The 18,567-nt window shown below is 38.9% G+C and overlaps 3 protein-coding genes across 3 annotated transcripts; 2 read left to right on the forward strand and 1 right to left on the reverse strand.

Moving 5' to 3' along the window:
* Nucleotides 1–2,022: 2,022 nt before the first annotated feature.
* LOC121382545 lies at nt 2,023–8,506 on the reverse strand. The gene is made up of 3 exons (XM_041512043.1): nt 8,227–8,506; nt 3,434–3,758; nt 2,023–3,174 (listed from the first exon to the last, which is right to left on the reverse strand). Exons 2-3 carry the CDS (start codon nt 3,701–3,703, stop codon nt 2,023–2,025), a joined length of 1,422 nt encoding a protein of 473 aa, XP_041367977.1. The 5' UTR covers nt 3,704–3,758; nt 8,227–8,506.
* On the forward strand, nt 3,783–8,001 carry LOC121375441 (zinc finger MYM-type protein 1-like). Its single transcript, XM_041502902.1, has 2 exons — nt 3,783–3,834; nt 5,454–8,001. Exon 2 carries the CDS (start codon nt 5,466–5,468, stop codon nt 6,855–6,857), a length of 1,392 nt encoding a protein of 463 aa, XP_041358836.1. The 5' UTR covers nt 3,783–3,834; nt 5,454–5,465; the 3' UTR covers nt 6,858–8,001.
* LOC121382606 (52 kDa repressor of the inhibitor of the protein kinase-like) lies at nt 7,036–7,986 on the forward strand. Its single transcript, XM_041512164.1, has one exon. It carries the CDS (start codon nt 7,036–7,038, stop codon nt 7,984–7,986), a length of 951 nt encoding a protein of 316 aa, XP_041368098.1.
* Nucleotides 8,507–18,567: the final 10,061 nt, after the last annotated feature.

Raw genomic sequence — 18,567 nt, forward strand, 5'->3', positions numbered from 1 at the left:
CATAAGTTTCAAGAAACTGAAAATAGAGCATCTGGGGGTGTTTCCATTCTTGTTAACGAAAACATTCCTCAGAGTATAGTAACATTAAATACCAATTTACAAGCTGTGGCTGTAAAGGTCACGGCTCATAAAACTGTTACCCTATGTTCAGTTTATTTACCTCCTCGAAACCATTTTAATTTTAATTCTAGAGATCATCAAGATCTTATTGATCAGCTCCCTACTCCCTTTATTATTATGGGAGATTTTAATGGTCACCACACTTTGTGGGAATGCGAGGATATCAATATTAGAGGTAAACAATTGGAAGACTTAATTCTCAAAAACGACTTAGTTTTATTCAATGATAAAAGTCGTACATATTTTCATTCTGCAAGTTGATCTTTCACTTCCATAGATTTAACTCTTTGTAGTTCATCACTTTTTGTTGATTTCTCCTGGAAAGTTGGTTCAGACGTTTGTGGTAGTGACCACTTTCCCATTATTTTGGAGAATGATGGACCACCATCACTTGAAAGGGTTCAAAGGTGGAAGTTGGCGAAGGCAAATTGGGGTCAGTTTCAGCATCTGTGCAGCACTCGTCTGCAACAATTTGCCATTACTGATGCTGATGATCCCATGTCTTTGTTCACTTCACTAAAGTTTCTTGTAGACTTTTTTACGATTGATGTTACCGCCCTAAAGCCCACAGCTGAACGTAATAGTATTTCAGTGTCTAGGTAAACCGTATCACCTGTGGAGATAATGTTTTGTGTAGCTTACCTTTATTTTATTATACTATATATCGCCATATGTAAATAATGATTTAAGATTACCGGCGATTGATTAATGTTCAGTCGTTTAACGTACGGCAATTCTGTATGTATTATGCCTATATTTGATGTTTACTGTAGCGATGTTAAATATTGCTCAATGAATGGTTCTTTCTTTTGTTTAAGCGATTTGCTATTATCTGTAGATACTAACTAGACTGCAGTGTATTTATATATTTTTTTAATATGTTTTAATATGGTGTTTTTAAGACTGTTTATGTATAGTTGTGAATGTATTTTAATAATGCTATTTTTGCTTATAGGGTTTGTTTGACTATTTATCCGTATTCTCTGGAATAAAGAACCATATAAAACCACTTCACCGAGTCCAGTTCTCTGTTATCGGGAAGTAACACGTGTGTGCTATCATACACACGCAAACATCTAATAAAATGTCGATAAAGAGGTAGGGGCACTATAATTAGAGTGGGCAACTCAAAAAAGGTTTACGGTAAAATGTGTGTATAATACCAGCGTATCAGATTACCAATGACAACATTGTTATGTTATAAAACATGTGAACCTGCCATTCACCAAAAACGACACTTTCTGAAACAGTGCAGTTCTGCTTATAGGTAGTACTCCATCAAATTGCCCCTGCGTGTGCTGTAACCTCACCGTGGTGCAGGGGAGTAACATTTATGTAGGTAATAAATGCATGCAATTTTATTTTGTGCAGTACCAGTGTGTCAGGCACACTTGTGCTTGAAGCATACACGGGGTGCCTGCAAAACTAAACACTACCATTTTGTGCGGAATTGACGGGGCTTGTAACAACATCCTGTTACCTCGAAAATTAGCCTTGAAAGGTGCCATTTAACTCAGTCACTACTTTGGATGAGGTGTTGTAGTATTCATATCTATGGTTCATATTTTGGTTGATACGTTGTGTATAGTAGTTTGCTGCTACTTTTTGTGGTAAACGGACAAAACCCCACCCGGAAAAAAACCCACTGGATAAAACCCCACTGGAAAAAACCCCACTCGGACATAACCCCACACAGAAAAAAACCCACTCGGACATAACCCCACTCATATATCTCAATATATAACAAAATCGTATATACAGTATTTATTTTTTATTGAAACAAGTGTAATCTAGCCTACTTCCACCTCACACAGTGGCCGATGCCTTTCAGAACTTCCGAAATGGACTTGATGTCATCCCGTCTGTCAGTGCAGAGGTTATGGAGCTTCGTCTGCAGCTTCTTTATGTGGTGTCGTACCCGTTTTGCAGGTCGTTCACCACGCTCATGGCTATGGCTCTCCAGATGGTTGGGTGGGCATGTCCAACTAGTTTCGCAAAGGAATTGTTCCACCCCTCACATATGTTATTGGTTCTGGATCCACCTTTCAGTGTGATGGTGTGCACATTCCAGATGGATGGTGCGTACGCAGGGGGAATACGGCGCATACGAAGAGGAGGTACAGATCCATCTGATCGTTGAGGAGGCTGAATACGGCGATAAGATCCTGACACATAAGTGCTGTCAAAATACACGAGCAAGGGTTCCAGCCCATCAGGGGTGTTGTCACGCAGATAGGTCATCCCCTCTGGTACATCATTAACTGGTAGGAATGCCAGTCCATCAAGCATACCACAGAAAAGCTTAACATCCTTCTCTTCCCGATAGCGTTGAACAAGGCCGAGACTCTGTATTTTCCTCCACGTGCTCTGCGTAAGATGGTAGAAGCATCCATGAACATTGACTTGTGGACCAAAGGTTGTTATTACTGCATTCATCACAGCTTGTTCAAAGTCGAGGGTGACAGTTACAGGATCAGCCTGGAATCCTAGCTCGCTGCAGCGATCCTGAATTGATATGAATAGTTCCTCATATGTGGATTGGTGCTTGTTTGGTAGAAATGCATACACACACGTCACAGCTGACTCACCGAGTGGAACACGAATCACATACAGCTGAGTAAACAACAGTGGAGCAACAGTGAATGTTCCATCCATAAACCATGACTCAGAACTGGCAAGGTGACGTAATCCGTCATCAGTCCCGAACACTAACATACGATCAGAGGAATCCACACCGTTGTCATATATGAGAAATCTGTCTCCATCACTTGAAGTGGTCCATTCATCATCTAGCATGAGATCAGGGAGCGAAGTGGGGTTCTTGGGTATATGTTTAGCCCGTTCTCGACGCAGTGCACGTTTGATGTGATCAGGTTTACCGAGTTCTGCGCGTACATCTACAGGTGTGTCACTGATGGAATCGACTAGGAGCTGAGTAAGTGTACCACGTGATGTGCCAGCACGCTCCTTCATGGCTGAACGCAGCTTTGCCACTGCTACAGACTGATCCTGTGGATCATGGCTATGTTGTGTGAAACTAACGATGGTCTTTATCTGGAAAGATACAAAGTCAAATATTCAGGCTTTAATTTAAATCTACCTGGACTTGGGTAATCTCGGCCCGTAACTAATTTTGAATACATTTCAATGCTAAAATAATAATAATAATAATAATAATAATGTTGCATATTAAATTTAAAGAAACAGCATATACATGTGCATACCATAAATATAACATGTATTGGGGAAAAGGTGGTCAAATTAATATCTATCTACCTACACACATACAAGTTAGTTATGATAACATAATTACCTCCAGGTCTGAAGTCACACCGCCTTTACAAGTAAATGCAGCTCTGCTGGAACACTCCCATCGAATATTCTTCCTGGCATACCTCTTAGTATACAAGTAGCCTTCGTGAATTAGCTTGAGACCACCCTTGTTGTTCTTGATAACTTCCATAGTTGTATTTACAGTTCTCAGGAAATGAATACTGACGTAGTATTCTTCAACCTTATAAGGGGTCCATCTGATGTAGAATTTATGACATACCCAATCAACAATGGGAAGCCCTAAATCCATGATTTCCTTGATCTCTTAGAAGAAAACCTGGCCTCCTTAATCTCTTGATCACAAAGTCATGGGCGTAGGCTGGGGGGGTTCGGGGGGTTCGGACGAACCCCCCCGCTGAAGCAAATGGTCCGCTTTCAGAAGTAAAATATTACTATTTTTTTTTTTTTTTTTTTTTTAATTATTATTAAATTTTGTTTAACACAGTGCTGTATATGGCTCTATATTCATATAGGCGTCCATGCGTGCCCGTCGCTTGTTATTACATAGTTTTATTTTGTTATAAAATAATGTAGTACACCGAGCTCATGTTAAGCTTTCGAAATGTATGGTCATCAACAAGGATATGACGTCAGACGTTGACGAAAATATGATCCAAAGACATAGAAGCCTGGTGATTTCGAATTCCAAACGTAAGTACTTGCAAATGACACAGCCCAACTACATGTACCTATATGCACTAGTAGCGGCAGTATACTTATTTCAGTTGTTTTCCAGCCTAATTTTGTTTTGTTCAAAGGATAAGGAACATACACACTCGTTTTCAATATTTGATGCGCAAGCCAAAAATTAAAGCCGCATTATCGCCCAACCATACTATCCAAAGACATCTTATCTGCTCAGTGGTGTAGGAAGGTGATTTCCAAACGTAAGTAGGCCTACTTGCAACAGATATTCCCCCAACTATCAATATGCACTTAGACTAGTAGATATAGTATACTTATTTCAGTTGTTTTCCGGCCTAATAAATTGTTTTGTTCAAAGGATAAGGAACATACATGTAGCACTCTATTTTGAATATGTGACACGCAAGCCAAAATTAAAGTCGCATATCGCCTAACCATGTTATCCAAAGACAGTGCTCCACAACTAGTTAACGAAGGTCATGGTATGTGTTATCCTGTCTGTGGGATGTGCATACAAAAGAGCCCTTGCTGCTAATCGGAAAGAGTAGCCTATGTGTAAACATAATTATGGTCCTTGACCATATGTCCGACGCCATATAACCGTAAATAAAATGTGTTTAGTGTGTCATTAAATAAAACATCGGCAGTGTCGTACCGGATATACGTTTTTTCATTGGTTCGTATCGATAATTTGATGTAATTTTAGTAAGCGACGCCAGCTTCTCTGATAGCACAGTGCATTTTACTTCATAAACATGTTGGTAATAAATAAAATACCGCACTCGTTTCACTAGATATCATTAATTTTAGAAAACTCATGAACTTCCCAAAGTATCTGACCTCACTTTCGTTCGGTTAGATACCTTTGGGAACTTCATTCGTTTCGTAAAAATGATATCTAGGGAAACCCTGTTTAGTACTCTCTTGCTCACTCTCTTTTCCCCCATCTCCCTCTATCTCATGCATACGTGTCCACACACACACACACACACACATACACACTTGACATTGACAACTTACCTTAAGCTTAAAATGTCCAGTACTCATGGCGACTGTCATTTTAGAGTAGGCCTACACGATAGGTTTTATTAGCGAACAAACAAGAGCTTTTTAAAATAATTTTTGTGGTCATATTTTACTGTAGGAAACATGCTAACAATGTAACTTTAAATAAAACAGTAGAGCTAGTGTTGTTGCCTAGTTAGGCCTCGCATTATTGATAATATATACTGTAGTTCAACTCGAACCTTTGATCGTTGTACTCCGTTTTGAATTACGTATGCAACTTTCTATTCCAATCCAATACAATGGAATAAATGAAAGTATAACTTAGTGTGGTTTTAAATTGTTTGCAGCAAACATTCGAGATGGGCAGGCCAGAGAAAAGAAAACAGGAACTGAAAATTGCATCCAAGAGATGTCAATCCCTGGATAAATTCTTTAACAATAAACGACCACGACCAAGAGAAGGGCAAACCCAACAGGCACCACGAGAAGAACGCCCGACTCCTGACGAAAAAAGTAATCCATCAGAATCGCCATCAGGGTCTGCTAGCGAAGGATACAAAGAAGAATCCCAAACCAAGACACCTACTGCAACAATTAACGATATTGGACATATCATTACTGCAACAATGTCAGTACTAGATATTAAAAAAGCAATTGAAGGACTCTCTGATGGAGAAAAATATACACTAATCAAACACCATAGCCAGCCGTCCGAAACATATACATTTCCTATAATATATGTTGGTGGCTGTAACCGCAGTTTTAAACTCAGCTGGTTGAAGGAATATCAATGGTTAGTTTATAGCCAAAAACTCGATGGTGCCTTTTGCATCATGTGTTCACTTTTCTGTATGAATCGAGAAGGGAAAGGGCAATTTGTCAATCGGCCATTTATAAATTGGCAAAAGAAGTCCGAAAAGTGCAAAAGCCACGAAAGCAACGAGTACCACCAAGAGGCAATGCAAATTGCAGACACGTTCATCAAAAGTATTGAAAATCCTAATGCCACTATTCCAATTTTGATGGAAAACAATAGGTCAAAGAACATTGACAAAAACCGAGAAATACTTCGATGCATTGCAGAAGCAATTGTGTATTGTGGCAAGCAAGGTATAGCATTACGTGGGAAGAACGAACACTTGGAGGATGAGAAAACAAACCCGGGAAATTTTCTCTCCTTGATCAAGGTACTGGCTAGGTATTGCTCAACCTTACATGAACATTTAATGGAGCCACAAATGAAATGTGTCACTTACTTGTCACCACAAACACAAAATGAGTTACTCGATGTTATAGGCAATCACATAATTCTCGGTGACCTTGTCCAAGAGATAAAGACAGCACAGTTCTATAGTATCATGGCGGATGAGGTGACATCTCATAACACTGAACAGCTGGCTCTGTGCGTCCGCTTCGTGGATTCAGATGAAAATATTAGGGAGGAGTTCATACAATTTTCAAAAGTGATTCGCACCACGGGTGAATATCTGGCCAATGAGATCATTCACATACTGGAAAACCTTGGTATACCATTGAAAGATATGCGTGGTCAAGGATATGATGGGGCGAGTAACATGTCATCTGGTCGAGTTGGCGTCCAGGCTAAAATCCGAGAGCATGCTCCATTAGCAACATATGTGCACTGTAGTGGCCATTGCTTAAATCTGGTTATAAGTCACGCCTGTAACATACCAGAAGTGCGTAACATGATCGACAAACTTAAGAACTGTTGCCTTTTTTTTCCGAAATAGCCCAAAGAGAAATGAACTTCTTGAGTTGATTACAGCGATTAAAGTCGAGAACCAAACAAGGAGAAAAACTTTAATTGATCTCTGTCGGACCCGATGGGCGGAGCGCCAAAATGCCTACCAACACTTTTACCAGTGCTATTTCTTTATTGTTGATGCCCTACAGGTGATCGGCTACAAGATGCATCTTGAAGAATACAATGGTCTACATGAAGGTTTTGCAGAATTGTATTGGGATTGGAAAACACAGACCCGCAGTGATGCGCAGCAGTTGCTCACTGGTATAACAAGTTTTGGCTTTATTATAGTTTTCCTCACAGTCTACCAATATCTCTCACATCTTTCTGGACTTACTGTTCAGCTCCAAAGCTCCTCTCTGGATATTATTCATGCATATAATGCCGTGAACGATATTAAAGATATCTACAAGAAAGAGCGCCATGACGTTGACAGTAATTTCGAATCTGTAATTTTCAAACAGGCAGAGAGAATGGCAGCAAAAGTGGGTGTTGAGCCCAATAAGCCAAGGGTCAGTGGGAGACAGATATACCGTGCCAATAATGCTGCAAGTAGTACTGTACTGGAACACTACAAACTGAACTTGGCAATTCCTTTCTTGGATCATGTGTGTGAAAATTTAAACTCTAAGTTTTCTGGACTGGCTAAAACTGCAATTTCACTGCTAGGACTAGTACCATCTATACTTTGTGAAAACAACATGTCGATTGACGAAATCCTACGTATGTACAACGAGGATCTCCCATCACCCGAGGTGACCGACCTAGAATTGAAACGTTGGAAAATGCGATATGAAAATGTGTCACCTGAGAGGAGACCTTCTACTCCAGCTGCTGCGTTGAAGGATTGTGATGGAACCCATTTTCCTAACATAAAAACTCTTCTCAGGATCGCATGTACTATTCCAGCAACCTCCTGTGAGTGCGAACGAAGTGCAAGTTCATTAAGGCGTTTACATTCATATGCGAGGGCAACGATGGGGCAAGAACGCCTGTCTGCATTGGCACTCTTGCACATTCATTACGATAAGGAGATTGATCTTGACCGTGTCGTGAACGTGTTTGTACAATGTCATCCAAGGCGTCTTGAACTCTCATCGATAATTAAACCATAAACCAGTTACGATCTAGTAAGTGGAATTTCTGTGGTTTGTTGTTCGTTTGTATTGTTTCTTTGGGTTTTTTAAAATATATAATTGTAATATATATATATATGTATACGTTGTGTGTGTGTATGTGTGTGTGTGTGTGTGTGTGTGTGTGTGTGTGTGTGTATGTGTGTGTGTGTGTGAACAAGGGTCCACTTGGTTCATATCCGAACCCCCCCATGACCAGGTCACGCTACGCCCCTGAAAGTTCAGATAATCCTTTGTCATGGAGATCAATGCAATCAGTGCAACACTTGACTGATCAAAATACAAATGTAAACTTTATTCTTTATCATAATCTATTTTGTGAATTTTATTTATAATTTTATTCTTCCAAAACAGAAATTTCAACTTTATTTCATATTTTTCAGTTTTATGTGTAAAATGGTCACAGTGGGGTTTTGTCCATTTTTCTCATTTATTGATGGGGTTATGTCAGAGTGGGTTTTTTTCCAGTGGGGTTATGTCTGGGTGGGTTTTTTTCCAGTGGGGTTTTATCCTGGATTCACTTTTAATATGTTATCAACTAACAGAGCCTTTTTAACGATTGTAATTACATATCAAATACATTTTTCTGCATAAAATATTAGTGGCTGTATATTAAACGTGTTTCTGATTGTTCTAATATTTTTTACTAGGTTAAATTTCATTTTATTTCCTAAAATATGTTTTTTTTCGTACGTGCGAAATTATTGAAGACCGAATTCAGTTTGGGCTTCTTACAAATATTAAGACGACCAGAAACACATTGACTATACAGACACTGATATTCTAAACAAGAAAATATATTTAATATGTAAGTTTAATCGTAGAATTATTTTATTAGTCGGAAACATCTTGCAATGCAACAAAATCAGGAATGTCGCTTTAACACTATCACCAAATAGTCCAACCGTAATGGCAGTCCTCTTAGAATGGCAACCTGTCTGATCACAGTTAACCGCCCTAATTCAAAGGAAAAGCGTAACAAACACCAGTCGGTTCCCTCTCTGTGTCCTATTTATCATAAGTTATGTTCTGGTAATGGTGTTTTAATTTCCGACTTCTGATCAGTTTGTTCCACAATAACTACTAATACAATTAAAATATCTGTTTTTAAAAAAATATTATAACATACTTCCTTAATTAATACACATTAATAGTGGGGTATTTACATCATTTTCGGTATCTAACAAAATCAGATGTGCTATATTTGTGATAGAAACCAGGTCATACGCCGTTAGTAAATGGTAATTTTGAAGTGACTGTATATACGGCGCCGTGTATATTCGCTTACTGGCCAAATACACGGCATACATGTACATTGGCTAAACACGTAATTAGTAGTCCTTTACCGGTCCAACCTGAGGTGTGGGGTGGGTGCTATAGGTTTCATCTATGTCTGTGTGCCCCATATAGTTAGTTTGTTTTTGTTTAACGACACCACTGGAGCACATTATTAAATTTATCATCTGCTATTGGATGTCAAACATTTGGTAATTCTGACACGTAGTCGTCGGAGGAAACTCGCTACATTTTTCCTAATGGTACATTCAGAAAAAGCTATTATAGTGCACGCCTGCCATGTGCGTAGGTGCCGACTTGTTAGGTCAGAAAGTTTTACGTGCACATTTAGAGCAAGCTGTTGTAGCGCACGCCTGACAGGATGTCCTAATGCAACAAGGGATCTTTTATATGCACTTTACCATAGACATCGGATCGATCCTCAGAAAGTTTTACGTGCACATTTAGAGCAAGCTGTTGTAGCGCACGCCTGACAGGATGTCCTAATGCAACAAGGGATCTTTTATATGCACTTTACCATAGACATCGGATCGATCCTTCTTAGTAGACCTATTTGCAGTTTGGGCTATTTTCCGTTCCAACCAGTGGTCCACAACTAGTTTCATCAAAGGCCGTGGGAAAGTGCATATAAAACACCCCTTGCTGCTTATCGGAAAGAGTAGCCTGTGCCGGCAGCGGGTTTCCTCTAATGAAATATGTCAGAATGACCATATGTTTGACGTCCAATAAGATAAAAATCAGTGTGAGTAGTATATTTTGTACGTAGCGGGGACAACATTGGGAATACAATGGATACGCCTCCAATACAATGGATATGCACCTCCGGAACAATGGGTCCCCACTCCAGTACAATGGAGACGTCCCCTATTGTTCTCTCTTAGTACAATGGAGACATCCCCTATTGTCAAAGTCGGCCATGTGTCTGTTATTCGCTCGGGCATATCTGTGATTGATGGATGCCACGCCCCCGCGAATACCCCGTTCAACAAAGTTGTACATGTCGGGATCTAAACGGACGTTCGTCATTTTTAAACAAGCGTCCATGGCCATCCCGGGGAGTGTGTAGTAATGAAGGGGATCTAATTTATAGTACTGTAAACACATGGTGCGAAACGCTTCCATCACGTCCGTTAAAATCAAAGTGTCTACAGAGACGTACAGCTCCATAAATTCTCTGATAGACCGACAGTGAAACGTGTCCCATATCCCACGTGCAAACTGGTAGTCCTCTTCGGACACGGTATCTTCTGTCAGAGAAGAGTAAAAGTCATCTCTACTGGGAAAAACAGTTTTTTCTAGTTTTTCGAAACTGTCCACATACTCGTAAAAATAGGGAAGTTTGCGAGTGAGCATGTCTACGTGATCGGGAAAGTGGCCGCGTAGATATTTGAATTGATCTTGACCCTTACTCCTCAAGTTAGTGGCAAGTGTTTGCAAGCTGGTATTTAAAAATGTATAGCTGTCCAAAAATCGAAGGCCATCAATTTCAAACATGAGAAAATTTTCCGAATTGTGAGGAATACATTTAAGTTGGCTCCCGGCAAATAATTCAGCCGCTTGCAAAATCAGATGGTTGTCGTACCGAGATGCATTGTGACATACCACGGGGACAAATTTACACTCCCGATAATTGACATTACAATAGGAGTGACACACACCCCGAAATTCACCCGTCAAATGGTCGTGGTCGATGTGTCTGTCGGACTGTAGTCGATGTGTCTGTCGGACTGTAGTTCGTCCTCACATATGTAGCACACGGTGGTACAGTCAATGGCCAGTCGGTCCCATTGGGTTAATTTTACGGGGACAGGATTATTCAAGATCTCGTTGATCTCCTCGAAATCGGACAAAATGCTCTCCATGAAATGATGGGCAGCATGTTCGCCACTGAACGTTTTTAAATGGTACGAGTAGAGTTTAGGTTCCCGGCAGACGATTTGATAGGAATAGCCACAAGGTACGTGATGATGAATGCATTGGGTGTGGTTATCACCTGTATCGTCTTCCTCCGTGGGCGAAAATACGCATTCAAAATCCACATATACCGCAAACGGTACTCTCACTGTTTTGGTCAAGTGGCCTAATCCAAAATGCCTCGTTGCCTTGTCGGGTTCTGGCATTTTAATTCTTTGAGCTTTGTGATAACAATAAGGTACGTGTTTCAAAAGGCAATCTTCTGAACTAAACGTCCACAGACATTTACGGCAAATATATTTAGAATGACAGTCCCCCGGTCTCCGCACTAATCCTGCCAACGAAATGATCAAAACATAATGCGATGTTAGTTGTGATTTTAAATATAATAGGTCGACGTGTCGTGTGGAGTTAACATGTAAAACGTTGTCACTGATTTTTAGAGGAAAAATTAAATTTTCTTCATCGCCTTTATCCTGTTTTTGATTGTAACCATAAACATTAATGCTGAGATATTCTTTTTTTCGAATTTGCCTATATCTTTTAAAGCCATGGGAAATTTAAACTCTTCTAAAAATAGTTCAGACATATAAGGTGTATAATGGCATGTTTGTTCTCTGACTAATTTTGAATCTGCTGGGTGCAAGTGGGCCATTCCTGATGTTGAGAAGACATTTTTTCCTTTGTAATGTGGAAGGCAACGGGAGGTACGAGCTTCCGCAAAAAGCCTGAAACACGGTCACAGTCAGTTTAACGGTCAAGACCTCTTCAAAATTCAAATTAGAGGAGTCCCCTTCATAATTGTTTATGTCCACCATTATTTTGTTTACAGCCTGCGCGTAAGCCGTCTCCAAATCGTCGGCTGCAGTAGCCGGGGTCGTTTTTGTCCTTAAGTAGGGTATGGTGTATGATTTGTTACCATCGGGACCTACTTTTGAAAATTTGAATTGAGTACAGAGCCCCCATTTAATCGAATGTTTTGATTCCATTTCTGTTTCTAAATGATGAATGATCTCTGGCTGGAGTTTTAATAAATAAAACATGGGATCGGCTCCCTCTTGATCACGACGAACGAATTCAAATTCCCGCACCTTCCCATTAATGGCTTGACGAGAGCATCCCTGTGGTGGTCTCCTAGACTGTTTAACTTTCGATTCACCCCCTCCACCTACTTGCTGAGAGGGTCGTTTCAGGTGTTTACTTTTGGTATGTGAAAACAGAGATTTGGTGGTAGAAAAAGATTTTTGACAGCGTAGACAGGTGAAAGATTGTGACTGACCAGAAGAAGTAGAAGCCTGAACATTAGCTGTGTTACAAGTAGAAATATGTTTTCTATAGCGGTCAGAAGATGAAAGGACCAGACTACATTTCTGACACGTCAAACTATCTCTGTCGTTTAAGTGATAGGTTTTCGTGTGTCTCTTTAAATTATCTTGACGTTTAAACGTTTTCAAACATTGATCACACGAAAACAATTGTTCGAATGATCCACAATTGGATTGATGTCTGACTAAGTTGCGTTTAGTACCATAGGTTTTACAACAAAACTCACAGGGGTGGTGAAAGAATTTTGAGACATGATTCCAAACTTTTCTTCTTATTTAGTAAAATGAAAACTTTATGTGATAGCAAACAGGAATATGGTAATGCTGAAATTAATAACAAAGAGTAACATTATTCTTAGTAATCAAAATAAAACATGAACTGACTCAAACCAAAATTGTCCAAACACTAAAAGTACTTACATTTTCAATATCAAACACGTCTTCTAAACGTCCGTTTTACAAAATGCACCCCTGGTATTCCTTCATACATTTGATGTTGACGAGTGTGTAACATCACTTGTTCAATGTTTGTAGTTTGCCAGCATGCGCATGTGGTACATTTATAAGATGCGTCCATTGAACTGCTAATTTCAATACATTGTAATGGATTAATTCTAATTAACTCCTCAATGATGAGCCATCGTGGATTGTCATTCCCGGTGGTCGACGATGCTTCACAAATTGCTGGTTTTGTTGTACACGGAATGTAGGTTGGATCTAACATGTTTAATTTCATTTATCTATTAGTAAAGCCAGTCATGTCCTTTTATACACAAATTGATAACACTGGGGAACACAATTTTTGCTGACTTGCATCTGTGGCTTGTTTTAAGGTAACTCGGGTCTGCTGAGTCCAAAAATGAAATTAGTTTTTTCCTATCACGTCAAGTTTTTTAGATACAGCATATCCCTATTTTATTGCAACTCTCACACGAGACACCTGAAAACAAACAGTTAAAAACACACAAACAATGAATTAAGCTGATTTAGAAATGAAACCATGTTTAATACACTTAATTAAAGTCTTTAGCAGTCTTAGGAGTGTTAAATATAATACAGATCATTTGAACCAAAGTATTTGAAGGTGGTTAACATGGTAATAAAGCAGGCGGCTTACTACTGAAACGGCGCGGAAGGAAGGTCCCGATTTCACCACACAAGAAATTAGGGGTGCAGTAAGTCCAGTGCGTTAGTTACATGTTCAGAACACATACAATATCATATTTGTAAAAGCAGACCAAGAAACAGCAAGCTATAGTCTGTGTATTAGTCTTGTCACGACACTAACGATTGCAAGGTCAGTTCGAAAGTCCAAATCCAAAGTTGCAATGGTCATGGCAGAAATTTACGCTTGTAGCTCCTCCTTGAGTGCTCCGCCTGTGGACAATCTCGTTTTATTGTCCAGCAATAGTCAGCCAGCATGGATACATCCCATCTTCCTTGATACCGTTCCTCCATCACCTTCAAATCCTGATGAAACCTTTCACCTTGTTCGTCGCTAACTGCACCAAGGTTTTCAGGGAAGTCAGCAAGATGGCTGTGCAAGAAATGCACTTTAATGCTCATATTACACCCTAGTGCCTTGTAGTTGTCCAAAAGATTCTGTACAAGTTGTTCATAGTTGTGGGCGCGATGGTTTCCAAGGAAGTTCTTAACAATGTCCTTGAAAGACAGCCAAGCATTTTTCTCAAGTTCAGTCATCGTACCGATGAAGTGGTCATCTTTAATCAGCTGCCGGATTTGAGGACCATCAAAAACGCCAGCCCGGATCTTTTCAGTAGACAACTTGGGAAAAGCAACAAGTAGGTGCTTAAAGCAGTCGCCTTCTGTGGACAAGGCTTTGACAAACTGTTTCATGAGGCCCAGTTTTATGTGAAGAGGAGGAAAGACAATGTTCTGCCTATCGACCAGTGGCTGATGAAGAATGTTTGGATCGCCTTGATGAAGCTCTCTTCTCGGAGGCCAATTTTTAACAACCCAATGTTGATATTTGGCTCTGCTGTCCCAGAGACATAAGAAGCAAGGGTATTTTGTGTAACCTTTCTGCTGCCCAAGAAGAAACCCTACCATCTTGAGATCGACACAGATGATCCAGTTGTGCTGGTGATAATTCAACAGCTCAATGACATTTTTAATGTCCCCATGATCTTCCTTAAGGCGAACAGAGTGCCCGATTGGGACTGCACCATACAGGTTTCCATTGTGCAGAAGAACACACTTTAGACTGCGCTTTGCACTGTCTATAAACAATCTCCAGTCTGTTGGAATGTAAGATTGAACTCCAAGTTCCAGAAGTAGACCTGAAATATTATTACAAAAGACAAAGCCGCCACTACATTGGAAAAACTTGAGATAATTGCCTTCTCTTGCTCGAAAATAAGAAACTTTAGCGCCTTGTTCAAGCAGTTTTTTGTTCCCTCAGCCTTGAGGCTAAGACTTCTGCAGCTTTTTTTGACAAACCCAAGTCTCTCACAAGATCGTTCAACTCGAGCTGATTAAATCCTTGGCGTGAGTCCTCGTCCATTTCAAATTCTGAATCATCATTGTCACTCTTGTCCTGAATCTCAGCTGGATCAAGCAGATCAATATCCTGATCTTCAACATTTGGAAGTCCATCAAAAACTGGAACTGGAATTTCATCTGAATGTGGTACTGGGCGAATAGCTGAGGGTAAGCTGGGGTACTGGATCTTATGTTTGTTCTTCTTATTATACCCTGCCGTTTTGACTAAACAGAAGTAACAATCTGTAATGTGCTCTCTTGGTTCTCTCCATATCATAGGAATTCCGAACTTCAGCTCACGCTTGCCTTTCGTCCACAGCCGCAAATTTTCCACACAATGCTTGCATACCTTATGGGGAGCCCAAGACTTGTCTTGATCCCCTAGTTTGACTTTAAAATATGCAAGATATGCTTGCTTTACAAATTCATTTATGTCGGTTTTTTGACTTGGGATGGTAAAATTTCCACAGATATAACAAAATGAATCAGGACTATTTAAACACTGGCGTCGGCTCATTTTGGAGGCTGCCATTTGCATTCTGAGCTATCCCGCACTAAATCAATTAGAGTTGTTATGATTGGACAAAAATAAGTCTGTGTCTATTCTCCCAGTCATTCCTGGTCAACCTGGAGTTAGAAGAAAAACAATAGTTATACATGGCACAGAGTGTATGGGCATCTACTCGGTTTTCCCTATTTGTTTTTTTTGGTATGGTTTTTTTTTGGGGGGGGGGGGGTAGATTAAAAACTTGACGTGATAGAGGAAATCTGATTGCATTTTTGAAATCAGCACACCTGATTTAGCTTAAATCAATTGAAAAATTTCAGTCAGCAAAAAACAAGTATAAAATTGTTCACCAGTGTAATAATATAGCAGAGGTCATTGACTTGGTAAATATTTTACTTTCGATTACAAATTTGTGTATATTATTTGGATATAGGGTGATCAAACTATCAAAACATGTTATATAACAAAAAATACTCATTCTACTCTTAAAATTATTCATATTCCCTATTTCATCTTCTAACAAAACAATGTGTTATTATATTGTAAAATTATGTTACTCGTACATAAAATATTATTCATTATTAACTTATTATTCACAAATGACTTACCAAATCTACAATAACCAGGTATGTAGATGTTTGTTGTTGGTTTTTTGTTCCGTACGGTCTTGTCAGCTGCGGTGTTCCAACGATAATAAACACTGCCTTCTTCTTCTGAACGCTTGATCAATACCCCGTTTGTAGCTGACCAACTTTTTTTTTTTTTAAATATAAAATCGTGCATATATAATACATTAAACAAAATGTTTACTTATGGTCAAGATAAATTTCACCTACTACTCGACACGAGTCGACACCTTATCTTGACCACTTGATCCATTTTCAAATGGACAAATGTAACTTGGTTAAGCTTTTAAAAGGTAAATTTCACCTGCTACTCGACTCGATTCCACAAACAACTTATCTTGACCATTTGATCCGTTTTCTGTGGACAAATGAAAATTGGTTAAGCTTGTTGATTGTACACTTTAAAACTTCTATCATTTCGGCTACTTCACCCGATTCCAAACCTTATCTTGACCATTTGGTCCGGTTTCTTTCTTCAGTGATGAACAAAATACATATAGAATAAGCAGCATAACTAATTCGGTTAATGTAAAACCTGTCCATTAATTACTGTCATGCATAATTAACTTATATACCACCTGTCATTCATATGCCACGTCTATTGTACCACCGGCGATCCAATCAGAACGTACTCTTTATCTTTCGTTTGTGTCCCGGGCAAACAAGTATAGGTTTATTATTATTTAAATATCAAAATCACATTTCGTAAGATCTAAAAATATATATCTGTACTTCTACTGTTAAGATAACAGCAGGATGATGATATTCTTTATGTTGCTCTTCTTTGTGTTTTCAAAAACTGCCTACTGATTTGTTGTTTTTGTGTTTGAATTTTAAAATTAAATGTTTCTACTATTCATTTGAAATAACTACTTTTGACTAATTCGTTCGTTTCTTTAATTTGTTAACTAATATTTACTAATTTGCATGTTTATTTGAAATAACTAATATTTACTAATTTGTTAACTAATATTTGTTAAGATAATTACAACATACTTTTTTTTCAGATTTTTTGTCTTCTTCCTCTGGGAACACTGTCAACTCTTGTACTAAAATGAAATGTGTTTTGCCCATCTGTGTTTGTATGGTGTTAATTTTTTTTTTTTCTCTCATAATTTTAGTTTTATGTAGGAAAAAACTAAAATTTTGTTTTAAAAATAACTCACTGAATGATTTGAATATTGTAAAAAATCGAATTTATTTGTCACCATGTGAAAATGAAAGTGCTGTGTAATATAAATATATAAATATTTACATGCATACAGTTTTAATTGATAATCATCAAACCTTATTTCCTTTTTTCTTTTAACTGAAAATAACTCAACCTTATTTCCTTTTTCTTTCCAGAACCTTCATGGATTTGACAGGAAGCTATCTTTCATACCTCATTTAAAATATGTTAAAAAGAAAGGGCTAAAGGCACTAAATATTCTCAAAGTTATTGCCAGCACAGAGTGGGGAGCAGACCGTAAGGTTATGCTCCGACTGTATCGATCTTTGATTAGATCTAAACTAGATTACGGCTCTATTGTGTATGGGTCGGCACGCAAGACTTACTTGCAGATGCTTGATCCCATACACAACCAGGGACTTGGGCTTTGTCTTGGTGCTTTCAGAACATCTCCTGTGGAAAGTTTGTACGTCGATGCACACGAACTAGTTTGGGTGCTAGACGTGCAAAGCTGTCTCTGCAGTATGCTACCAAGATAAAGTCAATGCCAAAACACCCCACCCATAACGCTATCTTTGACAACCGATTTATGAAGTTGTTTGATGCGAGGCCAAATGCAATGTGCACATTTGGTCTTCGCATTAGGCAGCTTTTATCTGCTTCCAACATTGATCTTTCAGACATTTTGGAAACACCTTCATATTTTGTTTTGCCACCTTGGTGCATAAAACCACGTAAAATTGGAATGTGTAATCCTCTCTCTTTCTCGCAGAGCAGCTAACAGTTGCTGCCCCCTCCCTCTGCCTGCCTGCATGAATTGGGCCTGGTGTTCTAATCCTGGAGCTTGCCTTGTGATTGGTGACACAATTGCAACTGGTGGTTGGAAACTTCTTGGTGGTTCCTTGTTATTTATTCCTGTTTAAAAGAAACAATGTTTTAATATCATTAACTATGTAGAAAAAGAAAGCTGTTTTATTTTTAAAATGCAGCAAACACATTCTTTTACAGTTATATTGGAATCTAACATATAGTTAAGTATCTCATATCAAGAGAGAGGAAACCTGCTGCTACTCTTTCTGCATAGCAACAAGAGATCTTTTATATGTATCATCCCATAGACAGGATAGTACGTGTTACACCATACAAGACTATACATACTATTACTACACTTATTATTTAAAAACTTACCTTGCTGTGCCTGCTCGATTCGTACCATCT

Source organism: Gigantopelta aegis, chromosome 1 (assembly GCF_016097555.1).
Source record: "Gigantopelta aegis isolate Gae_Host chromosome 1, Gae_host_genome, whole genome shotgun sequence".
Lineage (NCBI taxonomy): Eukaryota > Metazoa > Mollusca > Gastropoda > Neomphalida > Peltospiridae > Gigantopelta > Gigantopelta aegis.

Coding starts and splice junctions, on each gene's coding strand:
- LOC121382545 (XM_041512043.1), bottom strand. CDS start 3,703: ATGGATTTAGGGCTTCCCATTGTTGATTGGGTATGTCATAAATTCTAC. Junction 3,175..3,433: donor GTGTGACTTCAGACCTGGAG/GTAATTATGTTA, acceptor GTATCTTTCCAG/ATAAAGACCATCGTTAGTTT.
- LOC121375441 (XM_041502902.1), top strand. CDS start 5,466: ATGGGCAGGCCAGAGAAAAGAAAACAGGAACTGAAAATTGCATCCAAG.
- LOC121382606 (XM_041512164.1), top strand. CDS start 7,036: ATGCATCTTGAAGAATACAATGGTCTACATGAAGGTTTTGCAGAATTG.